This window comes from Callorhinus ursinus, unplaced genomic scaffold (genome assembly GCF_003265705.2).
Source record: "Callorhinus ursinus isolate GAN/ISIS: 27379988/994484 unplaced genomic scaffold, GSC_fseal_2.0 scaffold2, whole genome shotgun sequence".
Lineage (NCBI taxonomy): Eukaryota > Metazoa > Chordata > Mammalia > Carnivora > Otariidae > Callorhinus > Callorhinus ursinus.
The window spans coordinates 27,324,064-27,348,126 of record NW_027397064.1 but is presented as its reverse complement, the minus strand read 5'-3'; the positions used below and the strand labels follow the sequence as shown (position 1 = coordinate 27,348,126).

The window sequence follows — 24,063 nt, the reverse complement described above, 5'->3', positions numbered from 1 at the left end:
TTCTACCCCCTTTTTGTAAATGTTGTTGTCATTTCATTATTTTAAAATAGTATGGTGGTATGTACAACTATACTGTGATCAGACAGACTTGTTTAAAAAGTAAAAGGTTAAGGGGAGCCCAGGTGGCTCAGTCAGTTAAGCATCTGACTCTTGATCTCAGCTCAGGTGTGGATCTCAGGGTTGTAAGTTCAAGCCCCGTGTCAGGCTACATTAAAAAAAAAAAAAAGTAATAGGTTAAGTTCAAGGCAGTCAGTATCGACCATTTTTAATAGCTCAGATAAAATGTTTAATGTTGGAGAAGGAATCATGAGTTGGCTCATCATGGATACCCCAGAAAACCATCGCCTAGCAGTCACCTCAAAATCTTGCTTCTCCTCTTCTAAACCTATAATCAGAGTGGAAGATGAGCTAGATATACTCAGTTTTTTATCAATTGCACTGAAGTCTGCTTTTTATGAGTTTCCTCTTCATTACCACCGAGTACCCCCAACTGGATATGCAACTTCAGATTACAACTGTCACGAGGTTTATGCACTTCACACCCCTAGGACAGCCAGGTTACACTTTCAGACAACAGCCTGTTGAATTGGGGTTATAGTTATTTTTGCCCTAAGTTACCAAGCTTGCTTCTCTGATCTGCTAGTTGATGAGGAGGTAAATATTGCTAGAAGTTGACACAAAGAGCACGCAACTTCTAATAGGGAGGACACAGGAGAGAAGGTAGAGTCACGGAGTGTAAAGTGTGTGAGGTCAGTAATCCCAAAGTCTGAAGTCATCCCTGAACTTATACTGTATTGCGAAAATGGATGCTCGAAGAGGTTGTAAAGTGGGTAGTGTATTTTTAGACATATTTTAAGCAAAAGTTAAGTCTCTAAATGTGGAAGCTTCAGTTGTCTAGAATAACCCCTTATGTAAACCATCGCGTTTCCTTATGTGAAATGATTGGACTTACTACCCTCTCCTCATTCCAGCACAATACTGGTTGTCCTCCACCTAAAATGTCCAATTTGCTATCCTTTTATAAGTCAGCTTATTATTACAGAATAATAACCCTTGTTCTTTTTTTTTTTAAGATTTATTTATTTTAGAGAGCGAGCGAGCATGAGTGCGGAGAGGGGCAAAGGGAGAGGGAGAATCCTTAAGCAGACACCCCCCCCTGAGCATGGAGCCCGACATGGGGCTCAATCCCAGGGCCCTGTGATCATGACCTGAGCCGAAATCAAGAGCCAGTCACTCAAACCAAACTGAGCCACCCAGGCGCCCCATAATCCTTGTTCTAATACTGCAAAGCTATCTTATCCTTCCTCCTGCAAAGAAATTCTAGGCTAATGACTTTGGCTATGAGAATTAAGTTACTCATATAGTTATGGAGCATCTGAATGACCAGGCCCTAGGAGACTGGTCTGTAGACTCTGGGCCAGTGCATTTACCCTGGATCCCACAGTTTCTCCTCAGTCAACCTTGGGTTGCCCTGTTGCCCAGCTCACTGACTGCTCAGGAGATGTGGCAGCTGATATTTACAATTTTCAAAAACATTTTCCTGACCCCTGCAATGCCTACTGTTCCTTGTAGCTTAAGTTTTATTAGGGTGAGGACACAATCACCCAGCTCCCCTTCCAAACCCACCGCAACCATCCTTACACCTGCTTTCCTGTTCAGAGACTGGGATGTGTCTGTGCCAATGTACTAAGTTCGGTGGCTGCAGCCACAGTTTTTTTGTGTGAAAATTTACGGAAGAGTTTCTTGTCAGATTCATTTGATAAGGGACTAAAGTTACTCACCATTGTATCCGTTTCCAAATCCAAAGCGTGAAAAGAAAGCTTGAGGAGCGCGGTGTCCCTGGGAAGTGAAAGAGGTGTTTACTGTTGTTTCCAGTTAATGACACCACTTCTCCTGGGGACTCGCCCTGAAAGGAATGCTGGGATAATAACACCAGTTAGGTTCTCTACCTTCCTCCTCACTTGGATGTTCTTGCCTGGAGGTCATGCGTGGAAGAGACGATTTTCATGAGTGTTCTTTTTGGGGTCTGAGAGTTTTCCCTGGGGCTTTCATCTGCCTCTTCTCCTGTTTGAGGTTGCTCGTATTTGCATCTACCTTCCTGCCCTCCATGGCGCTACAGGAAGTTCTCCACCTCTGGTCAGCCGTCTCTTCCTCACTTTGTGCCCAACCATCTCCTGTACGCGGACTCCCCCTCCCCTCCCCTCCCCTCCCCTCACATATTCCCTCCAGCCTTGGCCCTTCCCTCCTCCACAAACCGCTTCCAGTTATCCTTTCCAAATATGCTCCTATTGAACACTGACCCAGAACAAACTTGCCCCGTCTCTCACCAAATAAACTGCTTTCAATAAGCCTCTCCTAACCCCTGAAACAAACAACATCCCATAAGCCACCTCGTTCTAAAATATTGCTTTTCATAACCTCCATTTGCTCCCCTCCCCTCAAAGAAACAAACTGTCTTCGGAGTTCCTTCTTATTTGGGAACTGAGGTACCTCAGTGAAACCATAAAACACACGTACACAAACACACACACACACACACACACACGCACGAACAACCTCCCGAACCAAGAAAAATGACCTAATCCCAACTTCCCTTTCTCTCTCTGAGAAAGAAAACTCTCGTGAGGTATATAAGGACCCATTTGTGTCTCTTTGAGGATTTTCTTCTTCCCGACGAAATAAGCTAAGGAGAAATACAGTAAGGCATTCCAAGGCCAAACACATTCTACTGTTTATTACACATATTACATTCTTAAATAAAAATGCGTCACATAACATTTTTTGCATAGATATCTTACAATATACCAATTTAAAAAAGAATTATGAAACAGACCAGTAACAAAAATAAATTTTTTCTTCATTAATAATTTTGTAACATTAACATACCACCATCATATAATACAAATAATAGTTTTAAATCTTAAGACTTTTGTACAGCAAAAAAACTTGACAAAGTAATATATTTATATATATATATAAAAAGCTTAAAAAAAATAAAATGTCAAAAAAAGGCATAACCGAGGGCTATAAGACTGGGTACTTCTGTGATATATTATAAATACCAGAGAAGGCCTGAGAGAATGTGACCGAGGGGAGGAGGGGAAGGGGAGGGGGCTGGGAGGAGGTCTCTCCGAACACACTTGTTAGACACATCTGGCAAAAAGAAAATGTATAGTGCAAAAATAAATTTCTTCAAGCAATTGTTAAGAGGATAACAGAGACTGGAAAGCAAAGTGGTGGTGGCTGGGGAGTTGTGTGGCGGGAATGGAGAGAGGGTGATGAGAGAGGAAGGGGGACAACGTGATGAGAGAGGAAGGGTTTTGGTGGGGGTGGGGATTTACAGAAAGGAAGGGGAGGCTGCAAAAACATTAAACATTTATTTTTGCCTCTGTGTTAGCAAGGAGATCTTGGCCATAATAGGTGTATTTTTCCTCCCTGGAATGAAGCAGAAGTGAAAGATAAGGAAATTAAACCAAGTCTGGGTTTAGATAGGAAATGCATGCTGGAAAAGAAAACTAAAATAAAAAGGTTGAGAACCAGCCAATGAGCCCCAAAGCCTTTCAGGGCCTAGATTTGCAGAAATCATTCTGCCTCCAGTCCCAAGGCCTAGGATTAAAATGTCCCCTCTCCCCACCCTCCGCCCCTCCCCTCCATGTGGAGCTCCCAGTGTGGTTTCAATATACTGGCATTATAAGCATCCATCCCCCCCAAAAGATATTAGGCACTGGTGGCTACTCCTCTTAAACGTCAGTAGCCTGTTTTCCTTCTGCGAAGGTACAATAGGTACATCTGCCCACGTGTCTAGGCGTGGGCACACATACCACCCTCATTATTCTGACGTGGGGTCCATTTTATGGCAGTAGACAGAAGCTGGAGTCAAAGCAATTTACGATTCCAAAGCTTACAGTTGAAAAAAATTGTATAAACAGTCCCCAACAAAGAACGTATCACCCTTCCCTCGTGACCGCTGAGAGGGAGCCCTGTTTGAAAAGAGTATCTGGTTTGGGATAATTAGTGAAGTGACGGACGGCCTAGGATTTCGCTCTGCCATTTTTGATACCTGTTTCCCGAGGACTTATAAACGCAAATGCAAAACACCTGAAGAATACAGTACTCTATTGGAAGGGCGCGCAGAAGAAAGTGAATTGCAGCTTTATTTTTCCCCCTTTTCCAGGATCTATGAGGAACCAGCCAAGGGGATTTAAGAGTGTTAAAAGCAAGAGAAAACCCTGAAGCCTCAGGCCATTAGTCACGGGATCTCACACTGACCAGCAGTTTTTGTTTCCTTGGACACATTTTTGTTGTTCCATCCCACATATTCCCAAAGATCCTCACTGAGGAAAGTAGGCCGTCAAAGAGGCATCGATGTATGCTCAGGCCAGCCCCACTCGTTTCCAAACTGAGATCGCACCATGTTTACCGAAATGCAACCCAGACCTGGAATTCGAACTCTCAACTCCTGCCCCCACCCCACGCTTGGCAGGTGGCCACCTCCAGAAGAGGCCAGGGAAAGTTTCCACAAGTACATTTCAAACAGGTTCTACTTAGTGAATTTTCACTTTGGCAAAGATCCGGGTGCAAAATTACGGCCAGAAATGCTGGCCCTCGTAAGATCTTTGAAAAAGAAAGAAACAATGAACCTGATTTTTGCAGTTAAATACGTTGCATCTCTCTGACTTTCCCTACCTTCTTCCTTATCCTAAAACCAACTCATGCAAAAGAGAAGACAAAAGCACTTCGCACTGGATTTTTTATCTTACGGAGCGACTTCCATCGAGGAAATCATTTTGAACCAATGAAACCGATCACTAGATGTTGCCGTTCTTGCCGGTGGAGTTCATTTCTTTTGACTTTGCCATCGAATTCAGGCACGGGGGGGCTATGGGCGGAATATTCTGAATGCACTAGGTGAGCTGCCCTGAAAGTCCCATTTAGTTCCCCTTTGATGCAAATAGACATGGCTACCCTGGAAGCTTATCCCCAACTCAAGTCCTTAAAAAATCTTCTCTGGCTTCTAGATTCAAAGAAGATTTTTTTAAAAATAGGAATCAGTTCTGCTAATCGTGCGTGAGGTTGGCTGTCTTTTTTACCCTGTTATAATCAGGCAATCTAAGATGTAAAAAGGGCACAAGAGGTGCAGGAGGGGAGGAGATGGGGGGTTTGAAGGGCTTTGCAAGGGAAAGCACATGGAGAGGAGAAGGAGATGGGCAGCATGAAGTTCATTTTGGGGTTTCCGATATTTTTATAAAATGCAGCTTTGTCATGGAATCTGAACATTTCTTTTTCTGGACACAGTACTCATCACCACCAGGCTTTAAGCTGGGCCAATTAACCATCAGTGGGGCAGGAGGCCAGTAGCTAGGAGAAGCATTATAATTTCATGTTTCCACATCTTTGACTTACAGCCATGTGGTAGGAGAAAGAAGCACAACTTGAAATAAAGAAAATTGTCAATGGCTTAGAAACACGCTTTCTCTATACATCAAACTCGGAACCCTGGACAAGATGTGCTTGAGGGGACAACCACAAGAAACACCATGCCAGGTTTTTCCTTCCAAATTTGGGGTCCCGGGGAATGTCAGGAGGTAAATGAGAAAGCAATGGTTTAATGTGTCTCAAATGTCCAGTAAAGCACTGTTTTAAATAACCTGTCCTCCTGGGAGCCAAGTATCTTCAGACGGTGATTTCTTGGAGAGCCTGTTCACTCTCCGCAGACTCTTACCAACCATCTCTGCCATTTCAGAGATGATGGACATGTTCTCACAAATCCACTTCCAAAATGACTGGTGCTACCCTAGCTTTTAGGGATAGGTTATCGTTCGCAGGTGTCACTCGGGCTAGAGAAGAACAGTTTCAAAGCCATACACTTAGCACCCACCAAATTTCAGGCCAATTCTCACAGTCCACAAATGACTCGGAAGCAAGCAAGCCCCACCATTGTGGTTCAGCGCACCCTGCTCTGAGAAAGGTCAGGAACCCAGTACAAAGGACCTCACTGATACAAAAGAGAAGGAATCACTGAACATTTCAGACACTAATGAGGAGCAAAGGGCCTTTGTTCCGCCACATTCAAATGAGAACTTTTCAAGACCACAGATGACAACAGGGAGCAAACAAGCAATGATTACTCTTTTGCATTCTTTTTTTTTTAACTTTCTTTTTAATAGAGCCTTGCATTGGTCAGTTCAAAAATTAAATTCAGTATTATAAACCCTTAATAATAGCATTTCGAGAGGCAAGAGCAGCTCCAGCTGGGGAGAGAACATTTGTAAATGGTGGCAGCCACGGCTATAATGCCATCACGGGTATGTGCGTGCATTCATGCTGGAGGCTGCTATAGAAAGGGAAATCAACGAACCAACAAAATCTGGGGTGTCTAAAGTTTCATCTAGTGCACTGACTGGAGGCGCTACAGTTGAATACAGCTGAGGTTTAAGGTCCCTCACACATCCTTCACCCAGAAAGGATGCACCACACATTCAAATATAATCCCATGATACGCCCTGATGGACTGGCCCCGAAATGCACTCAAATGCAGTAGAGAACTATGAGATTGTCAGCAAGCAGTGCTCCAGAAAATGTTTCTAAGTCATGTCTAGTTTTAAATCTTTGGAATAAAACTGATTTTTTTTTTTTAAATACCCTCCAACTAACATATACAGAATTGCCTCCGGCAAATGGGCAGATTTTTAGGTGTGTGTGTTTTAGGGTGGTTTTTCTTTTTGTTTTTGTTTGCTGTTGTTGTTGCTGTTGTTGGTTTTTGTTCTTGTTGTTGCTGTTGTTGTTGTTGTTGTTGTTGCTGTTGTTTTGGTTTTTGGTCTACCTTGCAAAAGGGGAAAAGAGAAAGAAAACTTTTAAGGGCCAGACCTCAGAATGCCCAGGTGTCCCATCGGTAAGCTACCACATTTGTGATCAGGAGGCTCCTTTACCCTTTGATGGGCACTTTTCAACATTTCAGGGAAATCAAAGGTTGCAGAAAGCTGAGAAACCAAATGCCAAGGATCTTGAAGGTTGCTGTCATACATGTATTTGTGTTTCTTATATTATTATTTCCTTTTAAAGACTTCAGTTTTGCATCCCAAATAGGTATGGGGCGGCATTTTAACAGTCAATGAGTCAAACAGTCAAAGGTGGGCAGAAGGGGAGCCAGCTGGTATGAAGGAGCAGCAACCATGTGCGGACCAAATGCCATTTTTGTTTTTTAGACGTGTCTTGAAGGGATGGTCCCAGAATATACAAAATATACAATCTGTCCTAATAACCACCCCGCTTGCTTGCATAGGCCATTGAATGGTCCTAAAGGCAGTCTTTGGAGTTGAGGCCAGTGCCAGCTAGCTAAGAATGCGGGTAGATAAGAGACCGATAGTGGATGTGTGTGGGATGAAAAGTGAGGAATGTGAACCCCCTTGGAGTCAGCTTGCAGAGTAAATGTGAGGCCTCTTGATCCCGGGTGCTCTAGGTCACAAGTCATGGTGGGTCTAGCCAAAAAGATTTAGAAACGCGTCTCTCCTTTTAGACAGACCGTGAGAGAAACTTCTCAACCCTTTCCTTAAATGTCCACCCTTCATTCCCACAATGGCATTTTGAATTGTGTGTTTTAACAAGTGGGGGAGTATGAGCTCAGTGGATATGAGAGAGGAAGATAGGATGATGTTTTCTGAAGCCACTAGACTCGGGAGGCATCCTCAGTTCTCCCCACTCCTGGAAAGAGTGATATTTTTGGCTTTTTGTCAGGTCATAACCCAGAGTTAGGTTAAATATGCAGCTGCCCTTTGAGACTAGCGACATCTATGCTGAAACTGGCTACAGGGTAGCAATGACACACAGCACGGGGTTGATCACTATGCGCTGAGGTCATGATGCCTCAAGGGGGATGAGAGAACTGTGATGTCCCATCTGATTGGCTGCTTCGAGAGCTGGACATCCAGGTGCCGAGCGAGTCCTGGAGAGGTTTATTTAGTCCATGGAGAAAAGATAAAACATTTAAGCTTCCAAATAAGCTTTTCAAGTTTTCATTAGCAAAAACAGAGAGATTAAAAAGAAAAAATCTAGCACTGGCAATAAGGTGAGGCTCAAGGGATATACTGTGATTTATCATCAAGGACTTTATTCTCTTGGCCACTTTGCAGTCATGCTAGAAGTTTCCAGAATCCCTAGTGCATATGGTGTGCAAGAGTCAAAAAGTAAGAAAAGAAAACTCCTCCCTTGAGAGTGAAGTCTAGAGAAATGCAGGCCAGAAAGGTGTAAGGTGTTATTCCAGAGTCTGCCGCCGCTAAGGCCGTTGGTATCGACTCGAAAGATCTCAATAGTACTAAGAAGAACCAAAACCGATCAACAGTTCTGTGAGGAAGTCGGACGCACGGAATAGTAGGACTTTTCACACACAAAGGACAAATAAACCAAGAGTTAATTTTGGCTACCAAACTGCAATTTGGTTTTCTAGGTCATTTTCCCCCAACTATTTAAAAAGAAACATTAGTGCTACACATATGCAACTTTACGACGTTGTATTCTCCTATCAAGTTGCACTGAGAAGCAAGTTAAATAAGCCCCTCTTACTGCCGTCCACCTGCAGAGACGTCACATCCATTTTCTTTGATTTCCATTGGCAACAGCGGGAAATAATTCCAATAGTGCTGAAGTAAGCAGCCAGTCTGCCTTGCTGAGTTCACCTGGTTTCCTTCTTCTTCGTCTTCTACCATCTGGCAAGGGCAAGGCATAAAGAATAGACGTATATATTTTAAATATAGCTGAGTGCATGACAGTGTGTGTGTGTGGGTCTATGTGAGTGCGTGTGTGTGTGTCTGTGTGTGTCTGTGTGTGCGCGTGTGTGTGTGTGTGTACACAGAGGTTTATGAGTGAGAACTTTCTTCTGCGAGGTAATGGAACCCCGCCTGAAGTCCAGCCCCCTGCCTCACGGCATTTCCTTCAGACAACGGCCGACGCCATGACAACTCTGGCCTTTAGGGGTTTTAGATATGTCTCTTCATATGGAGGGCAAGATGGTCAGACCTGGAAAAACACCTAGGAAATATAAACAACAACAAGGATATAAGAGGGGTCCAGGCAACAAACTCAACTTCCAGCACCCCTTAAAAAATGATTAACCCTACCTCAAAAAGTGGCAGTACATATGTACTGAGAAACAAGGCACTGTGTGGGGAAGGTAAGCTCAGGGTCAGACTGCTTGGGTTCTAACCCCAGCTCTTCCAACCCTTGTGTGACTCTGAGCATGTTAAACTCTCTGTGCCTTCATTTCTCCTCGGTAAAATGGGGGTAATCACAGCACTCACCTCATAGACTGGTTTTGAGGATTAATGAGATGATCTACATAAAGTGCTTAGAATATTGCCTGGCACATAGGAAGGAAGATGTCTGTGAACGTTAACTATTATCATAGTTGTCATTATTAAAGAAGAAACTAATAGGAAGGTGCTTTGGAAACACAGGACGTGCCCGTATACCAGAAGTACGGCAGAAAATGATTAGCTCATATCATCCAACGGTGAAACTCTAACATTTCAACACCCAGAGTTGAGTCGATGAAGACCCAGAAATGCTGCCTGTGATACCTACAAGGTCTCTATTATACCAAGTCAAGAAAAAGAATGGAGAAGTGAGCTCATGCTTATTGAGAATGAGATAACATGCAGGCATGTGCTAGGCATGTCCCCAGTATGACCCAGTACCATTCTGGGCAACCTTCCATGCTGTGTTCACACCTCGTGTGTGTGTGTTGGGGGGGGGTAAGGAAACTGAGGCGAGGGTCATGCAGCTAGTTAGTGGCAGATTTGGGATTAAAACTCAGGCAGATCTGCAAGGCCCCTCTTTCGAATGCCCACCCTTTCGAACGTCCAGTTTTCTTGGTGCCTGAGGGCCACCACTGAGTGCCTTCCTCAGCCTCAGAGCATAGGCAGTGGTCATCTTCACTCCTCCCCCTTTCCTTTGGCACCAGCAACTTGATCTTCTCTTGGGCAGCTGTGCTTCTGCGCTCCCAGTTGTATGGGGCTGACTGACCCTCCTCCTAAGGCTAAAGCTATGGCTGTGGTGGTCCACTAAGTGACAGTCGCATGACCCATCAAGGTTCATGAGAGCCAGTCCTGAACACTTGCTGAAACTACTCAAAGAGAGAAGCTCTTTTACCACTGGGGCTACTGTGCTATTAAGACTGAAGCTGGAGCTGCTGGTATCCATACGGCCATGTGGGAAAGAGCCTCCTTGAGAACAAAGTCAAAGGAGAAAAATGGGCAGGAGGACAGAAAGAGAGAGAAAGAGGCCTGATGACAACATCTGAGACCCTGGATCCAGCCAAACCTAAAGACCAATCTAATTTTGGTCTCCTTAGTCAGTTGAGCTAATAAACACCCTTCGAAGCTAACATCAGCCTGAGTCGGGTTTCTGTATCATATAACTAATAGAGTGGGCATCTCCATATCTCCGCAGCCTACAATCTAAGGCTCTGGCTAGAATCCCAGTAAAGTCAGCACACAAGACAGCATAGCTCTGAGTGTGTGCTCTCCCTCTGGATTCTTCTCTTGAAACTGGCCATCTCTTACCTGTGAGGATATTCCCAGGCTCTCCCGAGGCCCGAGCCATGCTCATAGTCTAAGATTCTTGTTAGGATGTTAGCAAGCTGCCCTGTTTCAGGTTAGCAAGACTTCCTGTTCCATGCAGGATTTCCCTGTGTTTGTTCATTCTTAAAACAAACAAACAAAAAACCCACCCTATCTCCTGACCCCAACATTCTCCACCCACTCTGTTTGTGTTGATTTTTGAAAGAGGCACATATGCAGGATAGGACCTCATGGAAGTGAAGCAAAACAGAACCAAGGCAAATGGGAAACACATAAGAATGGGAAGGTACAGTAGAAAATAAAATAATCCAATAACATACTGAATAACAATAATTCTTTTTAAAAAAATTTTTTAAAGATTTTATTTATTGATTTGACAGAGAGAGGGAGAGAGCACAAGCAGGGGGAGCAGGAGAAGGAGAGGGAGAAGCAGGCTCCCCGCTGAGCAAGAAGCCCGACGTGGGGACTCCATCCCAGGACCCTGGGATCATGACCTGAGCCGAAGGCAGACACTTAACTGATTGAGCCACCCAGGTGCCCCGAATAATAATAATTCTAATTACACCCACTTATTTTAGGCCCTAATTTAATATGAGCAAGATATTTGGATAATCCCTCAGAGTGCCATCTAAAGAGGATTTAATTTACCACAAAACAGTGGTGATGTCACTGGTATACAGAACAGCAATACAGCCTATAGGGAATTCAGCAGTTAACTCCCATGACCTTGTCCTGTCCTGAGGGCACACTCAGTATTGCCCACTGCCTATTCTCTTTCTTCCCTCCCTCCCTCCCTGCCTCCTTTCTGCCTTCCCTCCTTCCTTCCTTCATCCCAACAGGCTAGAGAGAGAAGATCTAAGTTGGGAAGTTCTTTTTGTAGCCATTTCCTTTTTAAAGTTAACATCCTTAACAAGAACTCTGTAAAGAAGATCCCATTCTTATCCCTTCTACCAGCTGATATAGTCATTAAAAAGAGACAAAGCCAAAATCTGAACCCAAGTAGTGTGACCCTGGAGCCCATGTTCTAGGCACACCTGCTCTTTAGACTGAGAAGAAGGGAGAGCTGAACTGTCAATTTCAGGAGTTTGTAGCACCTAGAAAAAGGGGTTTCCCCCCAACCAAATGTCTGCACCTAATTCCTGGAAACTGTAAATATGTTAGGTTATGTGGCAAAGGAGGATTAGGGCCGTGGATGAAATTAACCTGCTAATCAGGAGATTATTCTGGATTATCTGGGTCGGGCCAATGTTATTTAGATTATCTTCAAAAGCGGAAGACGGAATTAAAAGAGAACACAGCAGCATTGGAAGGACTCAACAGCTTGGATGACGGAGGGATGGGGCGAGCAGGCAAGAAACGTGGGCCACCTCTGGAAGTGGGAAAAGACAAAGAAACGGGTTTTTCCCTAGAGCTTCTAGGGAAAAAACACAGCCCTGCCGATTCCTTAATTGTAGCCCAGTGGATCTTCTAACCTACAGAAGGTTACCTATAAGAAGTCACCTACAAGATAAAACATTTGTAACGTTAAATAGAGATGATACTAAATTTGTAGCAATTGGTAATGGTAGCAACTAGAAAATGAATCCAGAAGTCAGTCTGGTCAGGCCTGAGTAGTGAGCACCTGTGAGAAAGCAACGAAGCAGGCACCAGGAAGCCTGCCTGTCTGAGGGAGGAACAGAGGGATTGGAGACAGGAGCGGGGGAGGACAGGTCTTGGCCTGGGGACAACACCCCTTCCCTTTCCTTTCTATATCCTGGAAACCTAAGGGAAAATAGCATTCTTGATACAGAATTTCATCTGCAGACACCATTCAGTGATGTATGAGTTCCAAATTTTTATTCTGCCTTTCCCAACTGCCTACTGTGTGCTGGGTATCTAGCAATATATGTACAAGCATCTGTATTTATTCTTCGAGATCTTGCAGGGAAAAAGAAAAGTGAAAAAAAAAGCCCAAACCAAGTCTTTAACATGGTATGAAATCTAACTGCACTCCTGAATTGAAACAGCATTGTTATTTCTTCAAATTCTCGGAAGTATACGCTGCTTAGAATTTAGACTAGGTCCCTCACCATTGGGGTTTTATTTAAATTCAATACACCAGCAAGATACTTAGTCATGATTAATTTATATTTATTAATTTACACTTACTGAGCTCCACATAGGAATAGTAAAAGGTAATAGATAAACTCACCATCTAGAAATGTGGAATCAAATAATTCTAAGGGTAATATACCCCCAGAGAGTATTTATGACTATACAGTAGTCAGAAGACCTTAAAGAAGAATGTCCTTAATGATTGAAATTTGTTCATTACAGAGAACTAGTCAAACCACTGTTGTCATTTCCCTTGGCTTCTGAAAAAGGCACAGTTAAGTCATGTGGGCACTAAGCCAACAGCAACGCTCCAGGGCACCAAAGGGGCTAGATATGGGTTGGTATTTGTTACCACCTATAAATGGGTTGACTCAAAGATCCAAATGTGTCCTCTCAACTGCCCAAGATCTTGAAGGTACTACCCTGACAGCAGTCTCCCTGAATGACAACTGCGTTGAGTTGGCAGAACAATGGCCCATGTAGCACCGCCCTGTTTACCACCACCAGCAGCCCCATGCTGTATGGGCTGAGAAACAAGCCTCACCCTTCTAGCAGCTGTGGTCCGGCCATGGGCTATACGGTTCAGTCTGACAGCGAGGAAGTGGCAGAGCCTCACTGCTTTCTCCCCCAACCCAAACCTGAAGCCTGAGGTCACAAAACCCAATGTCTTCAGGGGCCTGGCAGATAAAGTAAATGAGTGCAATAGGTCAAGGACTATCAGATTCTACTTTTGATAAGGCTTGGATATGAAGAAATACTGCTCTTTTGTAAGAGGACAAGGGTGATGGTACACGGCAATGGAAGGTCTGGCTTCATGTTGGGGAGACTGCAGGGAGCGGAGGGAACAGTGAGAAATTAGTGATCACATGGCCATCACAAATGGGGAGTGATTACTATTTAGCTTCAGAAAATTATGGCCACATGGGAATGTGAGCCCAGTGTTACCAGATCTTCTGATTTTTCCAGACAAAGCCAGAGATGCAGACATTTTTGTGGCATCTAGTAATTTTAAATGTAAGTAAAGCAAATAAACAAAGAAAAACTCATTTATTTTTTTTCAATCTACCCAACAGGCAAAATAAAAGTATAAATTAGACCTGGTACATGCTTTAAAGACAGGAAGCCCCAAAGCCAGCTTAGCCTCTAGAGTGGTCTGATTTCTCAAATTCTAAGAAGGAAGAGGGAGGTTTCTTACACTTATACACACTGTGTTACCTACAGGATTCAGAGTCCTGCTAAGGGCTACAGATGCCCTCTTTTCGGATGGTAAAAGTCCTCTAAGGAATGCCAGCTCCCAGTCACGCCAGGCTTTCCTTTCATCTGCTTTGGGACCACTCCAGTTCCCCACGCCGCCTCCCGGACCTGCTCTATTCTTAGCACAGTCACTGCAATTGAAATGTAAGGTGCTGCCAGTCGTGAGACACTAATGAGAATCCAACCCCTTATTTCTGACATTGCGGAAAATGCCCTGACTCTTGGCCAATGTCACAGGACGTTGACCCAGATCTCCCCCAAATCACAATCTCCCCCAAATACCTTCTCAAAGAATTTGTACCATCTGCTCAGCAAATTTCTAGCTCCGGGAACTGTAGATTTTGGTGAAGAAAAATAAAACAAAAGGCTAACCAAATTACCCGTCTCTGACACCTCCTTCCCTGAAATACCCAGTTGGCTTGAAATATTTCTCCACATAAATCATACAAATGGTCAGATTTAATCCTAGTAAACTGCTGGACAGTTGTAAATTCCTCAATAGGTCAGTTGATCTGCAGAGAGGAATACTAGCTCTGGCAATTTCCCAGTAAGAATTCTTTGTCCACTTCTAAAGGATGAATGTAATCTATAACGCACAATCTCCACGTAGTAGCCTTATCACCCTTCAGGGATGGGCGACTTCTGTGTATGCCTACTACCACCATACTTTCACAACTCACAGGGGATTCCTCTTCATCCCAGTTGATATAATGCTCTTCCTCAAAGGACTGGGGGCAAAGAGTCACCCTCTATGCAGCTTCTTTATTAGTGGCCAGGGCTAAAGAGAAATGAACTTGAGATGGCAGTTGAGGAAAGATGTCAAATAAGGAGAAACATTACCCAAATATACTCCTGTAGCAAAACAGCCACTGATTCACATCAATTCAGGGGGCCTTGCATGTAATGGGATAGAAATAAAAAAGCAGGTTGTGTTCTTGGGTAGCAGAGGAGAGAGCTCCAAGGGAATGAGAGACAATAGCTTCGCAGTGTGGACTTCCTCAGCTCTGGGGTGGGAGGTTATCTCTGGACTCCAGGAGGCATGGGGGCTTTATTTAGTTCTTAAAGAATGAAGATAAGAGGAAAATAGCCTCTTCAGGAAGAAGGGGAAAAAAGGAGGAAAAACATGAATGCTCCTTTATAAGCATTTTAAGGGAGCACCAAGCCAGCTGGCCACCCATGAGATTTGGCCACTACTGCTCTGTTCTCCAAACACATACACACACACACACACACACACACACACACACACACACACACACTCACACTACAACAGAGGAAGGTGTGAGATTTGGCCACTACTGCTCTGTTCTCCAAACACACACACACACACACACACACACACACACTACAACAGAGGAAGGTGGTGTGGGGAGGGGCCGGCACAGGGACTGGGAGGCAGGATGGGAAAGCGATCTCATTTCCTCCCGCGGAGAGCCAGGCCTCTACGGACATCCTGCAAGCTGGGGAACCCTGAGGCTTTCAGGGCTTTTATCGTATTAGAAGCATTTTTCTCATCATAACTGAGACCTTTAGTATTGCATTAAAAAGATGGTTAATTTTCTTAAGCTTCCTTTTAAACACAGAAATAGGATTAGAAGGATAACATGCTCAGATGCAAGCCCATTATTTGATTATGTCTAAACCTAATCCTGCCTTCACCTTGGCCTGCAGAGTCTCCATTTTGGGGTTTATTGGTTGATAATGCCAGGGCTGTCAGATACTATTACTTGTGTAGTATCTGTTGCTACGTGCTCTTTCTTCCACTATCAAATGCTGAAGGTTGGAAATTGAATTATAGGATAAGTTCTCAAAGCCTCGCCATCTTTTAGAACTTTGTACCTATTTTCAAAGGAGAAAGAGTGATTCAGGCCCCCAAAGAATGGGGACTCTCACCAGTAAATTCATAAATTCATTTCTAATGACGCTTCGGAAGAAAGCCTTATGAGTAACCTTCTTTCCATTGAGCAGGCTTTCTACTCTTTCATGTTATTAAGAATCAGGAAAAATGGTATTGATGTTAATAAAAAGATCAGAAGAAACAGCTACAGGTGACCATTCTCTATCCTATTACTTTTCATATTATAGTAAAATCATCTGTCACATCATCTCCTTGAGGGGAGGAACTGTGTCTTATTGCCACTCAGTGGCTCACATGGTTCCTGGCCCCAAAGCTGGTGTTCAGTAAATACTTGTGTGACTGAACCAAGAATTTATGTCATCTCTGGATTATATGCAAGAAGGCACCCTTATCTCATTGGGTTTTCTCAGTGGAGAAGGAAAAGGTATTCGCAGGCCTAAGTGTCCGAGGCAAAGGCTTGGGATAACCCCAGAAGCACAAGGACGGCCCACCCTCCCAACCCGGACCCGCCTCGCCTTCTCCCTCCCCATCCCAGCAGCTTCTGTGTTCCTTTACCTGTCGCAGTGGTTGCATTTAAAGGGCTTTGCACCTGTGTGTTTCCTGTAGTGCCTCGTGAGCTCATCGCTTCGTGCAAAACGCCATTCACACCCTTCCCATGAGCACTTATAAGGCTTCTCACCTGCAAGAAGAGATGAACAACCATGGTCAACAACAGGAACAAAATGGCCACATGCCTGATCAGGTTCTGCTACCTGTCCATCGTCTTGGAAAAGGGCTGTATAAATTATTCTTGAGAGACTGCATTTCCTAATACAGTTGGTCACATTTTCTTTAGGCTCCTGGTATTTTGTTGTTGTTGTTGTTGTTGTTGTTGTTGTTGTTGTTGTTTTAACCTTCAAAAGTGGTTTCACAGGATCCTCTAATCTGGAGCTGTCATTTCGGTTCCCAGAGTCAGAGCATTTCCTTCAACTGGTGAAGGATCAATTTTTATTTATTTTCTATTCCCTGGAGCACTTTGACCCCTCACTGTCCAAGCAGAAAGAAAATGTGCTATTTTCATCTGAACCACAAATGCTTCTAATTCTATTTTTCTCCAGAACCTACAGTAATTTACCATTTCAACCTTTTTAGCCTTCTCCCTCCTACCACAAACTGGAGCCAGGGTGCTGACTGACAAGGCAAATAGCTCAGGTCTCCCAGAACCACTGTTCCTTCCAGTAAATGGGAATGGATGGACAGTCAGGAGAAAGGGCTATGACTTGAGAGTAAAACAAAAATCACCTGACGATTCCTGGCGTTTATGTAAAATGCAGTCACAAAGTCCTATTTAAGAAGCCCCTAACTTAATGGCTCCAGAGCATTCATATTAGAGAGAGATGAAGAGTATTACAAAATATTTCTAAAGCCAATTTGTAGAGCAAGGTTTTAGCCACAGTGAAGCTGCTTAGAAGTACAAAATTAGAGCTCTTGCGCTCAAGTGACCTTTTTGCATGGTAAATACAGACGGAGCGATATGTAAGAGAAAGTACATGATTTTTCTGTAGACCTTTTTCCTTAACCCATCAACAGCTGTCACCCAACATGGCAAATATTTACCCTTCCCACTGTATGGTGCCTGGTTCCGATTAAGAAGAAAAATAATTTTCAAAACCCCATGAAGTCATGAGAGTTACTGAGCCCTGGTAACTTGAGAGGCAGGTTAGCGCAGTGGTCATGAGCCCCGAAGACGACCTTCCCAGGCCCAGCTTTCAGTGCTGCCCCTAACTGTCTAACCCCGGGCAAGTTAACAAACCTATCTGTGTCTCTTTTTTTCTAGAGATAATAATAGTACATAGCTCAAAGTGTTCAGAGAGCATAACTTAATATACGCAGGTATTATATATTCATTAGAACACTGTCTGGTTCACTTAAGATTCACATCACTGGTAAATGTTATAAATTGCCAAACCCCAAATTTCAGGATACACAGGTGCCAAAGTAGTACTATGGTTGCCCCATTATTGCTCTATTTTTAATAGCCAGACCTTCACGAGGCAGCGTTTAAGGAGACATTGCCCAGGTACTATACTTGACCCACTTTCTTCTTCCCACCTTTTTCCTTCCCTTTAAACCTGACTACAAAGTGCTCACAATTCTTTATTTGTATCACCTAGAATTGAACCAAACATGATTGAAAATTTCATTTCATTAAATCGATGCCCTAGTGAGCTACTGCTCTGTAAGGCCCCTAGAGAAGAGGAAATGAGAAACACAGGCATTTCTTTTAAAGGGAACCAAGAGGACATGAAGGAGGGCTAGAAGCACAGGAGGAAACCCATTCAGTTTTGGAGACCAGGGGAAAAAAAAAAAAAAGAATCACTGAGCAGTGTTAAAAGTTCACCTTCTGGGTCCTTAAAGCCAAAATTTTAGAAAATTGCCCCTGCTGAAAAGAAAATAGCAGAAGGGGGGTGTCAAATCAACTCTGGAATTAACACACTTGGGATCGGCATTCATTACAGAGTGCATTACAGAATATGCCTCAGTGTCCTTCTCTGTCAAATGGGGCTGAGCTTCCCGTGTTTGTTGTGAGGTTTAAATATGTTGTCATATATAGGACACACAACCTGAGCCAGACACAAGGTAAATATTCTATCAATTTCAACTTCTCTTCCTCCCATGTACACCTGTGCTCTCAGAAGCTGCCTGAAGGTTGTCACCCAAAACTTTCGAAGCTCAGGCTCCGGACAGCTGAGTCTGGAATCACTCTGGGCAATCTAAATATTGGAAAAAATAGTGTTTTTAAGTTTTAAATATTTTCTCAGTATACTGATGAGAATGCTCCAGAAAACCTGAGTGCTCTTGCGGTCTACTATGAAGGAATGGGATGCTGAGGGGAAAGAAGAGACCCCAGCTGGAGAGAGTGGGCCCTCCCTGAGAGGCGTGTTGGCGTCCTTTACTTAATGTGAGTGATTGCCCACCAGCCTCCATTATTCAGGGAAATCTGACACAAACAAACAAATAAAAAAGGAGAATGAGGCACGTCAGTGACTTTAGAAATTCACAATGCCCTCCACCCACCCAAGGCCTTCAAAGGCAAGTAACACTGCAGGTTCCTGGAGCCTGGGGGACCCAACACACCCCAAATACAACAAGGCATCTGGAAATCCCACGACATTCTATGGCCACAAGCAGAGACATCTACTCCCCAAAATCAAACCCATGATTGAACTAACCCCTCATAGGCAACCACATTTTGAAGGACAGAGGAAGGACAGAGAGAAAATGGAGGTTCAAGTGGATGTCTTCAGATATTTTTGGAAAAATTGTTCTTTCAAACGGTTTGGTTTTTCCCCTTGGTGAATTTTTTAAATAGTTCTGTTTTGACGATTAATATTAAGGATTTAGATACTTCCCAGAAAATAATATAGACTCAATTAGTTCTGGCACAAGCCAATTATCCTATCCAGTGGCCATTTCAGTATCCCTTTTGCCAGTGTATAGACAGAAACTACAGAGAGTTTGACTTGGCTTTGAGTTGTATCACCTAACATTGTCTCCTGCTAGCAGAAGAAGCTCTTTTGTGTCCTTATGGTTTAGTCAAGATATATTATGGTGCCTCATCAATCTATTTTTCCAGTGTCTGATTCATTTACCTTTAAGTTGCCATTTCGGCAAATGCTCACTAATATGAACTTTAAAATAACCAAGAAAGAACTCGACCAGGTGAAGGAGCAGTGCCTGATACAGGCCGAGTACAGAAATCAGAGGAGCAAAAAATATATATAAAGAATTGGGAATATGACTTCCTATTCAGGGCTCAGAAATGATGGGATTAGGGTGGCCTTATTTCTAGGTCCCATATCCACTTCTGTAAACCAGTGCCTACTTGAAAGGCATCAGTGAAAATCCTCTGTCAGTACTTTACAAGGCCAAGATCACACCTCCCTAGACAACAGCACCCACTGCTTGATGTCGGGGGCAGAGCCACCTATATCCACGATGCATTAGTTTCCATCTGAACAGCTTACATAAAGATTTCTGTGTATTTCATAAAAATCTTGGGTTTCTTTCTTTATAGAAGAATGGCTTTCTTTCTAAAAGAAAGGAAGAAAGGAAGAGAAAGGGGACAGACGGAGGGAGGAAAGGAAGAAGAAAGGAAGGAGGGAGGAAAAAAGAGAAAGGGGCAGTCAGTTGTAACTGGAGCGGACTTTACGCAACATCAGCTTATCTCCTTCATCCTGCCCTCTCTTGCACCCTCCTTATCTCCTTGCTCCACTCCAGGCACTATTCCTGGGTAGAACACAGAAAATGGCATACCCTTGCACAACGCTATACTGTATGGCACCTGGGACAATGCCTGTCTTTCAGCTCACAGCAACTCAATAATGATCAAAAATGTTCAGGAGAGGTCTGTAGGAGACAGGCAGATGGGAGAGAAACTTAAAACATTAGGACTCAAGGCTGGAAGGCGTGTGTGGATGAAGGCAGGCACAGCACAAATCAGATGGGCGAGGGGGCATAGTAGTGCCTGCACAGTTCACAGGGCCAGAAGTGGAGACACTGTCAGAAGCCCCCTGAATTGCAAGTGGAATATCAAGATCTACTTTTCCTATCTAGAAATTAACCCCGGGAGACGTATTTCCCTCAGAGGTGGTATAGTAGGTCTAATCAGGTGTAAATACATTTATAGCCATAGGAGGGCTCTTAAGGAGAGCTAAGGATGCTTAAGAAACAGGACTTGACATTTAGCAAGGTTGAATCATGGCAAGAATTCATGCTCTCCCACAGAATGGCCTCCGAAATGGAATGTGGGCTAAACCAGTATGGCATTTTTTTTTTAGTTTCTTACAGAGTAACTCTCTCTACAACATGATCATCACATTTGATTGGTCAAAACGCACATAAATACCTTTGAACATGTACCTCCAATACAAGTAGATTTATTCATGAATTGTATAAATGTATGTTATACATTTATATATATATAAATATATATATAGTATATATATTATATATACTAATGTCTTAGTATGTTAGGATATTATAAAATATGCTTTCAATACAGAAATTAAAAAGAATGGGACTAAATTAAATACAAATAGAAGGTTTACATTTTTCTTCCTGCACTCAAAAAGACTGCATTGTACGCCCTACTTTAGAGACCGCCGCTCCATAGGATAAATGGAAACAGCTTGGCTCCAAGCCTGCTGGTCTCAGTGCTTCCAGACTTGGATGCCACAGTCCATTCTCCCCACAGAAGTCCGAGGAATCCTTTGAAAATATAATCAGCACGGGGGGGGGGTCCTTCTAGGGGATTTTAGTGTCTATATTTCCATATAATTGGTTTCTCTGACATCCCCCTGGATTATATTTTGTGCATTTGAAAACACTCTATGAAGCGTTCTACAGACCTCACCAGACTGCCAAAGAAGTTGATGACCCAAACGAGATTAAGAAGAAATTACAGTGTGAATGTTGCAGTGGCTTCCTGTCATTCTCAGAATTCAAGTCAAAAGCCTGGGCAGCCCTGTGGTATAGAGTCTATATGATCTGGCCCCTTTCTAATCCCATCTCCTACCCCCATCTCAGGGCCTTTGCACTTACTAACCCCTCTGCCTGGCATACTTGCTCCCTCACCTCAGTTAGGTCCCTGCTCTAGAGCTTCTCCTCCTCAGGGAGCCCTACCCTCAACCATCTTCTGTAAAACAGCAGATTCTGTCACCTGCTCCATATCACTCAATCACTTTGAAATTAGACTGCATATTGTTTGTATTATTGTCTGCTTCCCCTACCAGAATGTAAGTTTTGTGCAGGCATCTGTTCTGTTCGCTGTGGTTACCAACAGCACTAAAGCAGGGCCTGGCTCAGTCCCGTAGGATACAGGGAATGAATAAAGCATCCTGGTTTGCAACGAAGAACCAAGTGACACAGGGGGCAGGGCAGCCTGTGTGATTTCAGCCCCTGGGTTTCTACGTATTGAACTGGCTTAGAGTAGAAAATGTTTATTTGCTGGCCAATCCTCTACTCCAGGGAATGAAGTATGGAACTACGATGGATTAAATACTCCTTCACCATCAAAGGTCACTTCCACTTCTTCTCGATCAGCCTGAGCCGAAAGAAAGGCATATCCTGAAAATCTTCCTGTAATATTCAGCTCATATCTGGGACCACAGTCTCCTGAGCAACATCCCCTCTGGGAAGCCAAGTGCGTCATTTTATGGAACTCATTTGTAAAGGTTCTCGCTGAATATGTGTTTGGGAGAGCATGAATGATATGTCAAATGTACTGTACCATAAATTGGCCTTTAAGATATAGATTGTGGAATAAAATATGAACATGTCAGAATCGTGCACTCCAGGTTTAAAAACCCCTTGAAAATAAACATCGTTAATGCAAATCTTCTGCATTCATTTCCTGATCTGCAAATTTTCAAGTTCTTAATCCAATTCCTAGAGAGACTAGGACCTTGACATGCCCAGATTTCTGTTAAAACTAATTTTATCTATTGCTTTTTACTTTTTAAAAAATGTCACTAAATTTCTGTTATCTGGGCATGTCAAGGTCCTGGTCTCCTTAAGACTTAGATGAGGAACCTGAAATTTTGCAGATCAGGAAATGAAAAGTAAAATGGAAAGGAGGAAGAATACTTTGTAAAGGGTTTGCATTGCCACCGAGTACATCTAGAGGAAATCAGCAAAAACCAGGCAATTGCTTCCACATCACACTCACCAGCACTAGAGAATTTAAGCCACCTGGAGAATAAAGACTGAGAGAGAGAGAAAATGTCACTAAGCTCTCAACGCTGGAAAAAGAGTAAGCAGTAAACATCACTCCACAGCTTGGCAATCCCTTCTCAGGGTATAGGAGCTGCAAGTAAAAAACACCCCAAATTATTTTTTTAAAAAGATTTTATTTATTTATTCATGAGAGACAGGGAGACAGAGAGAGGCAGAGGCAGAGGGAGAGGCAGGCTCCCCACTGAGCAGGGAACCCGATGCAGGGCTTGATCCTAGGACCTCGGGATCTTGACCTGAGCCGAAGGCAGATGCTTAACCATCTGAGCCACCCAGGTGCCCAAACACCCCAAATTATTAACTCTGCTTTGGAAAACTGGCTCAGAGTTCCTCTTGGATTCCAGCTGAATCTGCAAGATTCTCTTTTTTCAAGGTATTTTAGATTAGGTGATTGTTGAAAAACGAGACAAAGGCTTTCTTTTCTAGAACTTCAAGAGCATTTACAACAACTACATAAAATAAAATGTGTTCTCATTTATTTACATTCCATGTTGATTTTTTCATTCATCCATTACTTGCTCACCCAACAGCCCCCAAGGTGCTGGGACACCTGAGCGGTTGAATTTGCATAAAGGAGCCGTCACTGCCCCAAACACACAAGCTTCCTCTCTTTTCTGGCATTCAGAAAACAACTAATGAAACGATGACCAGCTTCAGTCAGGTTAAATCCTTATAGCCTGGATCACCACCTTAAAATGGCTGTTTAAAATGTATAACCTAAGGGACGCCTGGGTGGCTCAGTCGTTAAGCATCTGCCTTCAGCTCAGGTCATGATCCCAGGATCCTGGGATCGAGCCCCGCATCAGGCTCCCTGCCAGGCGGGAAGCCTGCTTCTCCCTCTCCCAGTCTCCCTGCTTGTGTTCCCTTTCTCGCTGTGTCTCTCCTGTCAAATAAATAAATAAAATATAAAATAAAATAAAATAAAATAAAATGTATAACCTAAAGGTTAAACCATGCCCTCAATAAGGGTAGCTCCTACTTCAGAATATGGGGAGGGGCGTGGGAAAGAATTTTGACATAATCCCACAGCTACTGACAACCGTGGTGTCTAGGACAGTAGCCACTCGCCGCATGTGGCTATGAGCACTTGAAACGTGGCTAAATGACCAAAGAACTGAACTTCTAATCTAAGTTTAATTAAAATTAAAACCGAAACGTTATAAAGAATATTTTATACTCTTGTTATGGTAGGAATACATTTAACTTTGACTATTGAAAATTCAGCATATGGATTTAAATATGCTGTAAGTACATAATACACTCTGGATTTCAAAGACTTAGTTTAAAAAAGAATGTGAGATAGAGCTCATTAATTTTTTTTCATATTGACTTTATGTTGAAATGATCATAGCCTGGATATATTGGTTTACGTAAAATATTATTAAAATTAATTTTACCTATTCCTTTTCACTTTTTAAAAAATGTGGCTACTAGAAAATTTTAAATTACATATACAACTTGCTTTCTATTTTAGACAGCACTGTTTGAAAATATATTTTCTATATGGAA

The 24,063-nt window shown here is 43.1% G+C and overlaps 1 protein-coding gene across 4 annotated transcripts in view; it reads right to left on the bottom strand.

Moving 5' to 3' along the window:
• Nucleotides 1–2,721: 2,721 nt before the first annotated feature.
• Nucleotides 2,722–24,063, bottom strand: part of KLF7 (KLF transcription factor 7) — a 91,281-nt gene continuing 69,939 nt past the window's right edge. For all 4 annotated transcript variants that reach the window (XM_073879474.1, XM_025892661.2, XM_025892665.2 and 1 more), the window contains 2 exons: nt 16,336–16,459; nt 2,722–9,024 (listed from right to left, as the gene is read on the bottom strand). In XM_073879474.1, coding sequence (XP_073735575.1) covers nt 8,973–9,024; nt 16,336–16,459 — 176 coding nt within the window. In that variant the 3' untranslated portion in view covers nt 2,722–8,972. The remainder of the gene's footprint in view (nt 9,025–16,335; nt 16,460–24,063) is intronic.